General features: G+C 46.9%; 1 protein-coding gene across 26 annotated transcripts in view; it reads right to left on the bottom strand.

The window, feature by feature from the left end:
- Positions 1-15,082, bottom strand: part of SLC4A11 (solute carrier family 4 member 11) — a 134,979-nt gene that overhangs the window by 52,723 nt on the left and 67,174 nt on the right. For all 26 annotated transcript variants that reach the window (XM_086889695.1, XM_086889706.1, XM_086889691.1 and 23 more), the window contains 2 exons: positions 11,713-11,856; positions 2,729-2,775 (listed from right to left, as the gene is read on the bottom strand). In XM_086889695.1, the coding sequence (XP_086745821.1) occupies positions 2,729-2,775; positions 11,713-11,856 (191 nt within the window). The remainder of the gene's footprint in view (positions 1-2,728; positions 2,776-11,712; positions 11,857-15,082) is intronic.

Genomic DNA, 15,082 nt, shown 5'->3' with positions numbered 1-15,082 from the left:
GCCAGGGCCTCCCCACCCTCACAAGGCAGCATGATGGTCCCTTGTGAGGATGCTCCCTGGTGTGGGCTCCTAATCTAACTCCCAATCTAAATCTACTCTCTGAGCTTAAAGAGGCTTTATGCACATTAAAGATCACAAGGCAAACAGGCACCACAAAAGGAGAGAGATCCATCTCTCCCTGAGACACACCAAAATCAAATTACTGGAAGCACTGGCACAGCAAAGCCTCAGCGACAGCTCAGGCACAACTGTTCCAGCCAGGACCCCTGCTGGGTTCAGGGGAGATTAATGAACGCTCCCTCACTAATATTTTTAGCTGGATAGTCAAGTCACACCAGGAAACTTGATGCTGGAAACTTGATGCTGGAAACTGCTTAGGAAGAAACCCAAGCCAGCTACCCAAGAGTCATTTGAAGAGCTCTGGGCATCCTTGATTTCAAAGCTCCATGTTGCACCGTGACAGGAACTGCTGTGCCAAAAAAGAGGGGAAACACTGAAACAGCCTCACCTGACTTCAGGCAGGCCAAAATCACACATTCTAACTCATCAACAAGGCTCCAAATGCAGGCTCTCCCCTGACTGGCTGCTCAGGAGACACCTCCACTTAGAGCCACCAGCAAAGTTTTTTTCCGAAAAATCCTGTTCTCCTGAGCAGAGTCCTGCCTGGGCTGCTGCCATGGTCCTTTGGGCCAATTCCCTCAGAACCACTCTGTGATGGTGATCAAGCAGCTTAATCTGTGTGAAGAAGCCTTTATTCCTGCCCACCAAGTGCCCTGCTAGACAGCAACTCGCCCAAGACACAAACTGCCCTTCCAGAACCACAGGCTACCACCAGAGACAGGGACAACCTACAGGGAAACCTCTCCAGACAAAGCTTCTCACTTCTCTGCTGGTGATTCCCCCTTCCCAGACACTTGGAGCCATCTCCTCCATGAGTCAGGTCCCAATTTCCTTTGCATTTGAAGCACAAAATTTCCACTCATCCTCCCTGGAGGGAAAAACTGGCAAAAGTATATTTTTCTCAAGCCCTGCTAAAGCTCTCTGGTATTTGTGGCTCCACAGCACACTAAAATGCTCAAGCATGAACTGTAGGCCAGAAAAAGCAAGAATCCTACAGCTCTGAAAAGGAAAAACAAAATAGAAGAGACACTTATGAGTTAGCAGTTTCCAACTATTTCTTATCAGAGGCAGATCCTGCATTTGGACTTAGAATTTGCACTTTTAAGTGATTAAGTTCTCAGGTTACTTTCAGTCAAGTGTGTATGACTGAGAACCTTGGCACTGGGATTAGACAAGACAAATTAGGGATAAAGACATTTTCATTCCTGAGCATGGAATTGCTTATTTTAACTTTCCATGATTCTATATCAAACAATGTTTAAATTCTTTCGGTGGTGGTGGCTTTGTTTTGGGTAGTGTTTTCTTTGGTATTTATTTGCTTTGGGGTTTTTTTGTTAGCTTGGGGTAAAGGTTTCTAAAGCTATCACACATTTTCCTCCCATTACTAATCCAGCCTTCTGAAATATCTTTTCAGGATTTGAGCTGTCTTAGAGGTCTAAAGCAAAGCAGAATTAAAGAGCTCTCTGGGATTCCCTAAAAAGCCCCCAAAGCTTACAAGGCTACACAAACTAGAACCTCAAGTTACAACCTGCAACAGATCCAAGATCTCAGGCACTGGCACAGCTGTCCAGGGCAGTGCTGGAGTCCCCATCCCTGGAAGGATTTAAAAGTATGGATGTGGCACTTGGGGACATGGGGCAGTGGTGGCCTTGGCAGTGCTGGGGGAAAGGTTGGATTTGCTGACCTTAGAGGGTTTTTCTAACCTAAATGATTCTGTGATTTACCAGGATCAGTGATGCTACAAGTTCCCATGACAACAGCCACTCCTTCCAGCATTCAGGCAGGAAGTCAAGACAACTTAATGCACCACTAAAGACAAAACTTCATGTGGTACTAAATACAGAATCAGAGAATAAAAGCATGGGTTGAAATAGACCTCAAAGATCACCCAGTGCCACCCCTGCCACAGGCAGGGACACCTTCCACTAGCCCAGGTTGCTCCAAGCCTCATCCAGCCTGGCCTTGGACACTTCCAGGGATCCAGGGGCAGCCACAGCTTCTCTGGGCATCTGTGCCAGGGCCTCCTCACCCTCACAGAGAAGTTATTAAAATACCAACCCAATTCCTCCCTGAGTACTTTCTGTGCCCTTCCATAGCTGAAGGTTTGGAGTAACAAAGGCTATGTGAGCTTTTTTTGCACTTTCACCTTATCATTAGTGAGCTACAGTCTCAGCAGCAAGTGTAAACTAAGTGTGGGCTCCTAATCCTCCTCCCAGACTGCTTGTTTCCAGGGATTTCACTCCTGCTGAACCTCGTGAAGAACAACTGATTAGCTGGAATAAAGAGGGAACCAAATCCCAGCCATGTCTGCTGGGTGTCTCTGCTTCCAGCTCCGAGGAGCTCAGCAGCACACACTTGGATCCCTGTGGAGGCAGCTGCAGGAGAGAAAGTGATGAATTAACATGTCAAGGAATTGTCTTGGACAAAAAGCAGTGGAACAATCAGAATTACAGAAAAATTGTTTGGAGAATGAGCAGCACGTGGCTTTTTAGGTTTAAAGAAAGGGAGAGGAATTCAAGAGAAGAAGCCTTTAAATGCCTTTTGCTTAGGCCAGTGACTTAGACTTAGGCAGCCCCTCAAGTGTGTTTCACAGAGCACCTCTACTTACCTTCCTCGATGTGTGCAGTAACACGCAGCCAGCACCTTCACTTTCAGCTGGAAAGAGGGGAAAAAAAAACCACATCAGAAGAGTGTTACTATCAGAGGTACCTGACAGGAGCAGAGCAGGAGGCTCAGGAGGAGGTGAAGCATCACTCTCTTGGCAGGAGATGATCTCTAGAGAAAAGCAGAGATTCAGTTTTTACAACATCTCCCATTTTGGAAGCGTGAACCAAGCGCAGGATTGGCATTATCTGATCGCTAGGGGATTATGTCTGGCAGCTTTTTTTGGCTAGTTCTTTGTAATTCTGATGTATTTTTACTCTTCTCTTCTCTCCCTCCCTCGCCACCTCCCCAAAAATCTAACTCCTAATCCTTGAAGTAATCATTTAATCCAATGCATCGCTGTTTGATAGATTGAGGCTACGATTTCATGAGTCACCCTCGTTTGGAAACCCTCCTTGCCCTCGTTAAGGAGTCAACAATAACAGCCAGGCAGTTCCAAGGGATTGCAGGCAGTGCCTCCAAGATGAGCACATTAATGTCCTGTCAACTCACCACGCTGCCTCCATAAATCTGAGGAGAAAGCAACACTGCTCTTGGGAAAGAAAACTGCTGGTTAGGGACTAGTAAATGTCATTGAATACACAGGATGGGGGAACCCGGGAAATTCCCACTTCAAACTTCCAAGTGCCAACAATAACATTTTCTTAAGAATCTATGAAGCGTTTTTTGGGTATCGGCTACAAAATAAAACAAAACCAAGCTGTATTTGCCAAAAGCCCATTCCTTGCAGCAAAGGCAGCCTCTCTGTGGCATTATTTGTCCTACAGGTACTTTTTAAGTAAAGAATCACTGAATGGTTTGGGTTGGAAAGGACCTTAAAGACCATCGAGGTCACCTTCCACCTGACCAGGTTGCTCCAAGCCCCATCCAACCTGGCCTTGAACGCTTCCAACCTGGCATCCTTCTCCTTAAGTTCTCCAAAAAACCCCCCAAGCCTGAGCTGCTACCAAAATGAAACACATGAATGGGTTTAATTCCAACGAGCGCAGCAGCAGCATGGAAAAAACCCACTGAAGACCAAAACTTTTCCAGAGGCCAAGCTGTGGAAAACTACAGAGATGTAACATGGAGTTACAGTTATTCAGATGAGGGTTTTGCTTCCTTTCCAGATCTCTACTTCCAAATCCTAACCTGTAAGAGCTGCTGCAATCCCATGACTTGGCCACGCACCTTCAAGCCAAGCCCTGCTACTCTCCAAAAATTAAGCTGAGGGTGTAACTCACGTTAAAACTCCAGAACTGCAGGAAAAAAACAATTATCTTTTGCATGCAGAAAGCTGCTGTAAACAAAATCATGGCTGATCAAATGGAAACTTGAGTCTTGCCCTCGATGGGGTTCAAAGGCTCCAACTCAAAGTGGGAGCAGAGCTGTAGAAAAGAGGGAAAGGATTGACTTCATCTGCCCCTAAACAAAATGAGATGGTTACATCACCCAACTTCTCCCAAATTTCACTTGGATGCTGCACATGTGATTAAAAGCATCACTTAACCAGACAAGTCTGCTGCTGCAACAGCCCCAGTTATTCCTGCTTTTGACACGTCTTTTGGAAAACACAAGCTGTTTCATCTAAAAAGTGCAATTTATTATTAAAAAGCAAGCACCCAAATAAACCAGAAACATCAAGCATTTTCCCCAGGCTCTCACATTTGTAGTTCTCCAATGCTCACTTACCCAACTTCCAGCCTAATTACACATGCAGAAGTATGCAGGGAGATTTGGAAGCCCATAAATATTCATTGAGGAGAAAACATGTTTTGGTTTATCTGCTTTTGCAAGAAATAGTTTGGGAGAGACAAAAAACACCCATAATCCTGAACAATAGCAGGCACATGCTGAAGAGAGAGCTGCAGCCTGTCCTCATGGATACATGGAAACGGAACAGAAATTCTCGTTGTGCTTTTATCAGGCAGCAACTCTTGGCTCCTCTTATCATTTTCAAGGTGTATCAATCTTTGCTGACAGCTCTCTCACGTACCCAGCTGGAGGAGCACCAGGTGCTGCTTTATCAACACAAGCAAAAACATCTCATTACATCTGTTGGAGCAGGATCTTTGAAACTTCTTGAAAAAGCTGCTCTAGGTATGGAGGTGGCACTTTGGAAAAGCCCAGAGCCTCATTCATCACTCATCCCAACAACACACGGCTTGGATTTAATCCAGGCAGGGAGATGGATGGATACAGCCATCACAGTTCTGGGCTGGTACCTTAAAAGCTCACTGGAGTGCTACAACATCACTCAGGGATAGCAGCAAATCCACTGGAACATGACAAAGGGAAGGAGAAAACACACAGAGACTTCTCAAGAGCTCTTCTGCCTTGCTCACATTAAATATCCATTTATTTCCTGCCAGGCAATGTGGGGTCAAACCCTGCAGGAGGTTGCCCATGACACATCCAAAGCTCGAGTCCAACCACCACCAGCCTGCCACTCATTTTCTCCTCCTCCACAGCACCATCCCTGCCTCCCTCCAGCCAAGGAGGGGGCAAAAAGATTCAACACCCTTGTCCCTTGCACCTCCACAGAGGAGCCCTTCATGGGGATGACATGGATACAAAAAACCCTGGATTCACCCTACAAGAAACACCCCATCAATCTCCTCAGCCAAGTCTTACTACCCAGAGCAGCAACTTGAAAATTTCAGTAATTTGAGATTTCACACCTGAACATCACAATTAAGCACAATGAAACTCTATGAGGAGGTCAGGACCACATGAAATTTTCACATCTATTTTTGTGGCCCTCCTTGCCGGACAGAGCAGGCAGTAAAAGCCTATTTTAGGCAAGCGAGCGAGCGAGGGGCATTATTGTGTGTCCTCACACACAGCTGAGGGAGAGCTGCCAGGGGTGGCCGAGCTTATCTGTTGGGCTCTGCTCCAGGTCCTGCCCAGGGGAAAAGCCAAAAAGTCAGCAACGCATCCCCGACATCCCCTGGCAGGCACATCAAGGCGCCACGCGCATCCCGAATTTCTGGGATGCGTGCATGCAGGCACGGAGCGTTACTGGGAATGCCACGAGTGACTCCCAGGGAGTTCAGCTCTGACAATGCCGAGGAATTGTCAACATCAGAACTCGTAGCATACTCAGGGCCCTGTGTCTCTTTTTTATTTCCCTCCATTCTCCAAACAGGCCCCATCCAACTTCAACACGAACGAGGAAATTTACTGCTTGGAAATTTATTTGCTCAGTTTCATTGCAACTGCCCTAATAATATCCCTGAGAGCAACCCAGAGAAATAAAATCCCCTCCTTGCTTCTCCTCTACCTCCTGCTTAGGTAACAACATCTGCCATGCAAACCTGAAAACAAACCCCTGAATGTCAAATACCAAAGTTTAAGGGTTTTCACCTTTTGCCTTAAGAGATCTCCTTTCACCCAGGATCCCTTTCCATCATTTTCCTCATCCATGTCCCCAGTGCTGCCCTTAACACCTGAGAAGATCCAAAAGCTTTTGGGGCAAAGCCACCACTGGATGCCTGCAATATCTTAAGACAGTATTTTATTTTCAGGATAAAAGGAGTGGAAATTAGAGAAAAGAGTTTTTTGGCTGTGCACATTTCTTTACATCTACAAACCCTCCCTAGTGCATCTTCATAGTAAATATATATAAGCACAGTAAAATAAATCGGAGCAGAATACCGTATTAGCACTTCCACATTTTTCTCTGAAAAATATCAAGGATCTGGTGTGAGTGGAAGTATTTTAGTTTTGGAGTGCTTATAATTAAAATATATATAATCATCTTTGTTTTTTATCAGGATTCTGCCCAAATCTAAGACTCCACTACTCGTGCCGAACCACACTGCAAGCAGAAAAAACTGTTCTGCTTTTCAAATCTGCCTTAAAAATATTTAAATAAAACCCCATCACCACATGGCTTGAGAGTAGATTGTCAGGAGCAGTGGTGACACCTCCAACAGAACACTGGCAGTGAGTGATTGCACAAACAGGATCTCAGAGGGATTCTGTGCTTTGCTGTCTTGAGCCTGGACTAATCACCATCAGATTTGATTAATTTTGGTTAAATATTGTTAGATAAATAACTGCGCCTTCATTACCCCACATTCCCATAAGAGGTGATGGGCTGAGCTGAGGCAAAGAGCCTGAAGTCAGCTGGATTCATCCCACAAATCCCCAGGTCAAAGGCAGGTGGGAATAAGGATTCTGGAACAGCAAAACCAGCAGGGCAGGTGAAGAACCATCCCTCAAACTCCTGGGTGGAGAACTGGGAAGAGAGGGGACAGCACAGAGAGTGACCAGGGACAAGGTGTCATTTGTCACACCCATCTGCTAAAAAAATCCAAATATTTAGTGAAAAAACCCACCTGTGGTAGGTTCTGTCAATCAGTTTGGGGCAGGGGGAAAATGTGCATTTTTTTTCATGCACTCTAAATCCCCTGGGAAGCCACTCCAGAGGACCAAGGTGAAGCAGGGAGAAGGGAGGCCGCTGCCTCCGTGCAGAACCACCCGTGCTCCCCCCACACCTCCCTCGGCTTCCTAAGCAGCGCTTTGAAAACACCCTGGTCAGGAAATTCGGAGGGAGGCCGTCCCCTCCCCGGCACACAATCGGTATATCCACTTTCCATTAGAGGGTAGGAAGCCTCAGGAGCCCAACATCCCACTCTGACATCAAACTGCTAAAACAGGAGTTATCAGATGGAACGCGTGGGTCAGCATTGTGCCTCGAGACATAAAAAGGACCTTGGTATTAATGTGAGGAAATGTGACTATTGTGTGCAGAGTGATACCCATTCAAGCCCAGACCACTTGTCTCTGGACGCTACTCTCCCTGGAATATCCTTGGCGCCAGCATCCAGCTTTTCTCCTCGTCCCCTTGAAGAAAAAAGTCATCTGGGCAGGGGTTGGGCCAGGATTTGGATGCTGTGTTTTGCCGGGAGCAGCGGCGGCAGGCGTGCACGTGTGTGCCTCTGGAGCGGGATACAGGAAACTGTTGATTCTCTGTATCTAGGAATGATCAATTGTCCGAAGGGTGGAACAGCCTTTAATTTCTCCTGAAGCGTAATTCGTGTTCCGCTGCTTCCCTCCCCACACCCCAACAGAGCCACATCCTGCTTTCCAATTGGCTTTTCGCTGCCGTCAGGAGTTTGCCTTGCTCTCCTCAAAACTGTTGGAGGCACATCTAAAACCACCAATCTGAGCATCAGCTGCAACTGGGAAAAGTTAGGCAGCTACAGCTCCACAAATCCTTGATAAATTGTACTAAATTTAAGAAAATATGGTGTAAAACCCTCTTGCAGTGTGGGTAAGGAAAAGACAAATTGTTTCAGAATCTCAAACTACAAAAACAACATCCAAAGAACCGTTTTAAAGCCCCAAACTACAAGAACAAGATCCAAATGATTGTTTTGGAACCCAAAACTGAAAAAAAACCCCGAGATCCAAATGATGAAAATATGGGCCTGGCTGATTTAAGGGAGCTGCCAAGGAGATAAGAACGCTGTGACTGATGGCAAGGATGTGTCCCCACATATTCCAAAGACTCACTTGCATCACCTGTCCATTAAATTTAAGGCCCAGCCTACACCAAATTGCTGTATTTATTTGCAGGGATTTAATTCCAGGTGTGATGCAGATAAAGCTTTCCTGGACAAAAGCCTGGAGTGCCAGGATAAGGGGGAATGGCTTCCCACTGACAGAGAGGACATTTAGATTAAACCTGAAAAAGAAATTCTTTTACCATGAGGGTGGGGAGGCCCAGGTTGCCCAGAGAAGCTGTGGCTGCCCCTGGATCCCTGAAAGTGTCCAAGGCCAGGTTGGACGGGGCTTGGAGCAAACTGGTGTAGTGGAAAACATTCCTGCTTACTCCAGGGGGGTTGGACTAGATGACCTTTAAAGGTCACTTCCCACCCAAACAATTCTGTGATTTTACTTGCAAACATTTATTGTGACTTCAGACGAAGCCTCAGCCTAAAAGCCACCCTGATCTTCCCCAAAAAATGCAGATCCCATGTCCAAAAGCCTCCAGCTTCAGACAAACACCCACCTTCCTGTTAGAGCTATGAACATTTGGTGAAAACAAATGTTACCACCAAAGTCCAAGTTACAAGGATGAAAAGCAGCAGAAAATTGAAAAAACCTTTTATCAGTTAATGCAAGGAAGCATTGGAACACCCAGAAGAAACGACCCAAATGTCACCACTGAGCAGAATTTTAGTGCTCAGACATCTGCACTGCTTTGGGCTCTGTATTCCCTGCAAAGGCAGCCAGTATTAATTAAAAATAAGACAGCCCATACCTTAAACCCCAGATTTCTTCAAGCCATCCTGTTTTACACACACCCGTGCACAAAGCCCAGTATTTTATGTCAGTGGTCAATTGCTGGAGTTTTATGGGTCATGCTGTGTTTTGTTGGCTCAAAGCTTAATCCCACACAGGGATCTTTTTAAAACAGAATTAGAGTGGAGAGCATCCAATTATGCTCATGGAGAGCTGCACACACATCACACAGAGAGGAAAAGCTCAACAGGATGATGCAGAGCTGTCACTGCATCTGTAATTCCACCTTCACTGCCTGCCAGCACCTGGATCCCAGGGTTCCAACTCATCCCCTCCCTAAATGGGAATGTTGGATCTTTTAGCCTTGTATTAAGGTGGGCAGCAACCTCACAGCAGCTGACCCAGAAAAGTCTCCAGCAGAAGAGAGTTTGGGCACCACGTTCAGCCAAGAGAGCACATTTTGACTCAAACATTTTACCCAGCTTGGACAACACAGGAAAATAAGATGAGGATGCAAAGATTGCATTCCCATACTTCATTTCTCTCTGTGTTTTCAGAGCAGCAGAGGATTTTGTAGGATCCTGGTGAATCAGCTCCCCAGGGGTAGGAAATGAGGTGTTTGGGGTCTCTGGCATCACCTGGAGAAACCATACTTTTATTTTCCCCTCCTTTCCAGCTTGCCTTGCTCTGGATAATCCATGAATATGTTTGTTCCAGCAAATCAAAACCTGAGTATAAAAACAAACCTCCCAAAATTCCAAAGAGTGGCAGCTATGGAAGGGAATTTCCAAACAGGGAACACCTCACTCTCAGACACACCTTGGCTCTGGCATAATTAAACCCCATTTTGGGAATTGGGTATTTTTTCAGAAGTTCAGGGTATTTTTCTTGGAAGAGCTTGTAGGACTCATCTCAGCCACCCAAAAATTCACCCCTCCAGGAGGATCAGCTGTGCCCTGTGCAGCCACAGACTGATTTGATGTGTACAGAATCCAGCCAGGAAGAAACTCCAGTAAAACCATCTTTGTAAAGGAAAGCCCAGATGACTCCAACACCTGGGCTCTGATGAAATCTTTGCCAACAGTGAAAAAGTTGGATTTTGGCTACTTGGATCACTTTGATGTTGTAATGGCGGGGGGGGGATATAAAGATAAAAAAAGGAAAATCTCTTTTTTTCACATATGGCCTTATTGAAAGTTTGGGCTTTTGTTCTGCCTGAAGTTTATTTTTAAGATTTCCAGCCTTCCACTGGAAAGAGGACCCCAGCACACCAGAAATCTATTTTACCTTAAAAAAAATCCTAAACATCTCAGCTGAAAAAAAAAAAAAAAAAGGATACAACTAATAGCACCAGCACAAACAGCAGTGCTTCAGGGAAATAAGGAAGCCTTTTTTGTCCTGTTTTGAATGGAAGGGAAAACAAAAAAAGCCTAGAAGGGCACACAAGGAAAGTGAACTTCTTCAGATGCAGAAGAATCCACAGCACTTGCATTCCTGATCCCCAAACAATGCACCCTACGGCATTAAGTCCAGACTTGTCATAGCAGAGCACAGCTCCCTTAAATCTTTCAATTAAGATGGCATTTGTAAAATTGCAGGCTTGGAAATTGCTGGATATTATTCCTAAGTTCAAGTCATCGCTCAGAGTCAAAAAGCAGACTCCAAGATGGTCAAGCAGGGGTCCAGGCCGTGCCTAATCTGCATCACTATTCCCAGTAACTGCTCGCTACAGATCAATTGGGATTTGCATGTAACCTAAAAATAACTTTTAACAAACTTAAAGGACTCTCTGACACTGTGACACCAAGAATAATTCAGAGCCTGTGCATTCAACCTCTAAAATACCCAGTGCCCACACAGGCTGGGACAAACCCAGGCTCCTGCAGTGTCTGAGAGCTGTGTTTTCCCAGGCACACCCCACAAAATTCAGTTTTCACAAAATGGGTGGGAAAGGACCTTAAAGATCCTCGAGTTCCACCCCCTTTCCATGGGCAGGGACACATTCCACCAGACCAGGTTGCTCCAAGCCCAGTCCAACCTGGCCTTGAACACTTCCAGGGAACAAAGACGGTTAAGTTTTGTCTAACTTGAGCACTACTTATCTTACTATAATTGAAATCATTTTCTAAAAAAATTAAAAGGTTGCTACAGCTAAGCAAGATTGTCACAGCCACCAGCCACAAAAAAAAACAAAACCTCTTTAGCTGCATGACTTGATTTCTGTCCTCTGTTTCTCAGACCTGGCTTGGCACTATGTGGGATCTCAGTTTAGATCTGTATTCCCTACATCTTCAAGCTTTACTTTTCAAAGGATTCACTCAACATCAGCACTGGTTTTCATGGGAAATTAAGTGAACGGGATTTTGTTTGATTTTGTGCAGAAGAAAAAAAAGAGTTCAAAATCGGGTATGACATGAACCAGAAAATGACAGAAGTTTTTGGTGAAGGGCTTGGCTATCTTCCTCCCTCACCATTTATCACAGGCAGGACTGAGGATATAAAAACACTGCACCACAAGCAAAGTTTCATGGGTGGGTTGGACAGGGCCTGGAGCAACCTGGCCTAGCGGAAGGTGTCCCCACCCATAAAGAAGTAACATTTAATCTCCCCTCCAACCCAACCCACTGTGATCCCATGAAATCACAACACCAGGAACAACCCCCAGTCCCATCCTTGTTTTTGGGGGTCACTCACCGGTGGCGCTGGGAGCGCCCTCGAGGTTGACGTTGACGAAGAAGCGGATGCTGTCCCCGGACACGATGGTGGAGTTGACGCCATCGAAGAGCTCCTCACCTGCCCCTTCCTCCTTCACATCGTCCGTGTCACACTTGAGGTACCCTGACAATGAGAATGGGGTGCCGTAAGAGGGCTGCAGGTTCCCCTTGGGTGCCACTGGGTGGGAAAAAGCGTTTGATTCCGAGTCCGACTCCATGGCCGGCAAGGCCTCTGCCACCACCAGGGCCTGCTGAGGGGCCGCTCTGAGGCCCGGGGTGTTCAAGGAATGACCCCCAGAGTGTTTTGGGGTGGCCTCAGGGGTTCTTCCCTCACCAATGGTGTGGGCAGCAAGGCCCAACCCCAATACCTTGGTCCCCTCAGGTAAAAACCACCACAGGGTGAAAACGCTGTGTAAAAACACCACCAAAAGCAAGAGCTGCGCCCCAGCCCACCCCAAACCCAACACCTCCATCGACCCCAGGCCACGCCGCTGTTCTGAGACACAGCAATTTGAAACTAGAGGTGGAAAAAACTTTAAAAAACTAAAAGAAGTTTCCAAGGAGACACCTGATATGGACAGAGAGACCCACAGCTCCCCACGGGGCAGAGGAGCAGGTCACTGGGGGTGGCAGCACTGAGAATGCGAGACAAGTTTCTTAATTACACCAGACAACTCCTTAGCCTTTTGCAAGGCTTTAATTAGAGTTTAACCCAGCCTCATCCAACAGCAAACTGGTCCCTGCAACATCTCATTACGGAGCAGCTGGAGGACTCTTGTAGCACACTCATGTATCATGTTTAATTAGGAGAATTAGGGACATTATAGAATGTCGATTTTTACATTACCAGGATTATTCAGCAGCTTCTCCTCATCTTCTGACAAGTCTTTTATGCCTAATTTGAAGCACGAGGGAGATATTTCATTAGCTGGCTCTAGGCACTACAGTGAAATGAAAAGGGGGAGCTTCAAGGCAGAGGCTTGAATGGAAACTAAAATATTGATGGCTTTTTTTAAAGCCTCGTATAAACAAATGTGGAGGCAGCAGCTGAAAGCAGCACATGCTGCCTCTGAGGGATCGAGCCGACAGCTTTCCACCACAAAACACCAACCCAGAGGAGTGAGGCCACAAACAGGAACTCGGTGACACAGGACAGGGGCTGCAGCATTTCCTGCCACGAGCTGATGGAGCTCAGCATCCCCTCCGAGAGCTCAGGAGCTGCAGGAGCTTCCAGTCTCCAGAGGGCTCCTAAAGTGCTTATCAAAGTTGTGGAAAACCTGATAAAGCCCCTGAGATTAACCCCCCTCCTGACCTCTGCCTCCTTCACCTTACAGCTTAACAGGAAGAAATGTGAATAAGCGCTGTCTGAAGTTTTCTGAAGGCTTCAGACAGCATCTAGCACACTTCTGTCCCCATCCAGCAAAGCACACCGAGAATATCACCCTCTGCTGCTGGCAGAGCTTAGGGAGTTTGCATCCCTGCATGATGGAAACTTGTCCACACAGAAAAAAGTGAGGTGAGGAAAGTACAGGAAACACCGGAACGCTGTGGGCACCACCAGATATGGAACCTCTGCTGGCAGATGGGGCAGGGATGTCCTGGAGGGATGGACAACAGCCAGACAAGGTGCCTGCTACCATCAGAAGTACTACAAAGTCCCACACAAGCATCTCAATCCCAAACTAAGCCCCAAAGTTGGGGTTTGGATCCTCCAAAATGCATGATGGACACCATAATTTCTCCTCAAAGCTGAGCACCCACAGAGTTGACATTCCCCTCAGTGCCAGGAGAGCTCAGGCAGCACTGTAAAGGAAAAAAATCAGCCTGGGGAAGGCTTTTTCCACCTCAACCACATCCAGAATTTCAGCCTCAGGGAAGTTTTGAGCATCTCCAACCTTCCCACTCACTGTCAGATGAGACACACGTAAGGATGGTTTGAGCACTCAGCTCTGAGAACATGGCTGAGCTTTTCCTCCCTGTCCTAACAGCATTAGATGGGTAAATCAGGAAAAGCCAAGCAGGGTTTGTTTATTTCCCCACCCCAGCCACTGAAATTGGCTTGCTAAGAGGGTGGCAGTGGTGGCCTCTGAAAACAGAGAGGGCTGGAGACAGGAGAGAAGCAGCCCAGGAGCTGGAAGAAGGGCAAGGGTGGAGTAGGATCAGAGGGTTGGGCAGAGGTCAGCGAGGACTCTGGCAAGGAAAGCATCCTCTGTTCCTCCCTCTTTAGGGGAGGAAAGAGCAGAACAAAAGGCAGCCGAGCCTCGTGTCCCTTGGGCAAGGGACGGACAAAACACTCGGCCTGCAAATAATCCCCAACCTGGGCTGGACAGGAACTGCACTCCCAGACAGGTGTCTGCTTTGTCACTGAACCACCTCCAGGCTTCAGACTGCTCCTGTTTGGAATCCTTCAGCCTATTTCGTCTGCCAGGAGTTTGAAACCACAAACAATTCACGCCTGTCAAATGCAGGGTGACCTCGAGGTGACACAGGCTCTGTGCGTGGCAGATGCACCTTCCCTCTGCTGCAGCCCTGCCTCCAGCCCTGGCAGCTGCTCCCCTCCCCATCCCCTGATGTTCACCGAGTGCCACCCCCGCTGCTCAAAGGGCAGCAGATGCCACAAGCGACAGAAGAAGCTGTTCAGCTCCTCTGGAAGTTTGATGGGTGTTTTGCAGAAGTTCAGAGCAGGATCTGATGTGGCTGCTGCAGAATTTGTGCAGGTACCAGTCAAGTGTCCATAGGGAATTCCCAGTGACACTTCACAGGCTTTGTCAGGAGCAGTTGCTTCAGAGATAGAGGACAGAGTTAAACACCTTTTCACTGGCATCAGAGTTCCTGGGGGAGAGTTTTAAGATCTCCAAACTGGTGTTCCCCCTGTCTTCATCGTTGCAAGTTGGCACCTTCAGATGAAAGCAGCGTTTGCTGAAGTGCCACGAGCTATGTGACAGGGCCAGTCAGAGCTCTGAGCACAGAAAGTTCCACTTCAGCCCAAAATATGGTCTAAAAGCACTGGAGAAAAGAGGTTTGGCTGAGGAGGAGCTGGAATACAGTTAAAGCTGGCTCAAATCAGTGCAGCCCTCCTGCACCGTGAAGAACACAATGTGGTCAGGATAATCCCCCCTCAGTCCACCCTGCAGGACTCATCTCAAGGCTAAGAAATGGAAAAATATGGCAAGTGCACGAGACAAGGACAGCAAGCAGCATCCTTCAGTGCTGCAGGAGCAAAATCCCCTCCTCACCCCCTGTGGTTAGAGGTAGCAGATGCTTGCACCTTAAATCCTCCTTTACCTTAAGGGCTTCCCTCAGCCTGTATTATGCAACATGAAAATAAACTAAAATAACTAGAAAATAAA

Source organism: Cyanistes caeruleus, chromosome 5, assembly GCF_971803275.1.
Source record: "Cyanistes caeruleus chromosome 5, bCyaCae1.hap1.1, whole genome shotgun sequence".
NCBI lineage: Eukaryota > Metazoa > Chordata > Aves > Passeriformes > Paridae > Cyanistes > Cyanistes caeruleus.
Note: the sequence above shows the minus strand (reverse complement) of the source record. Positions and strands in the feature narration are given on the sequence as shown.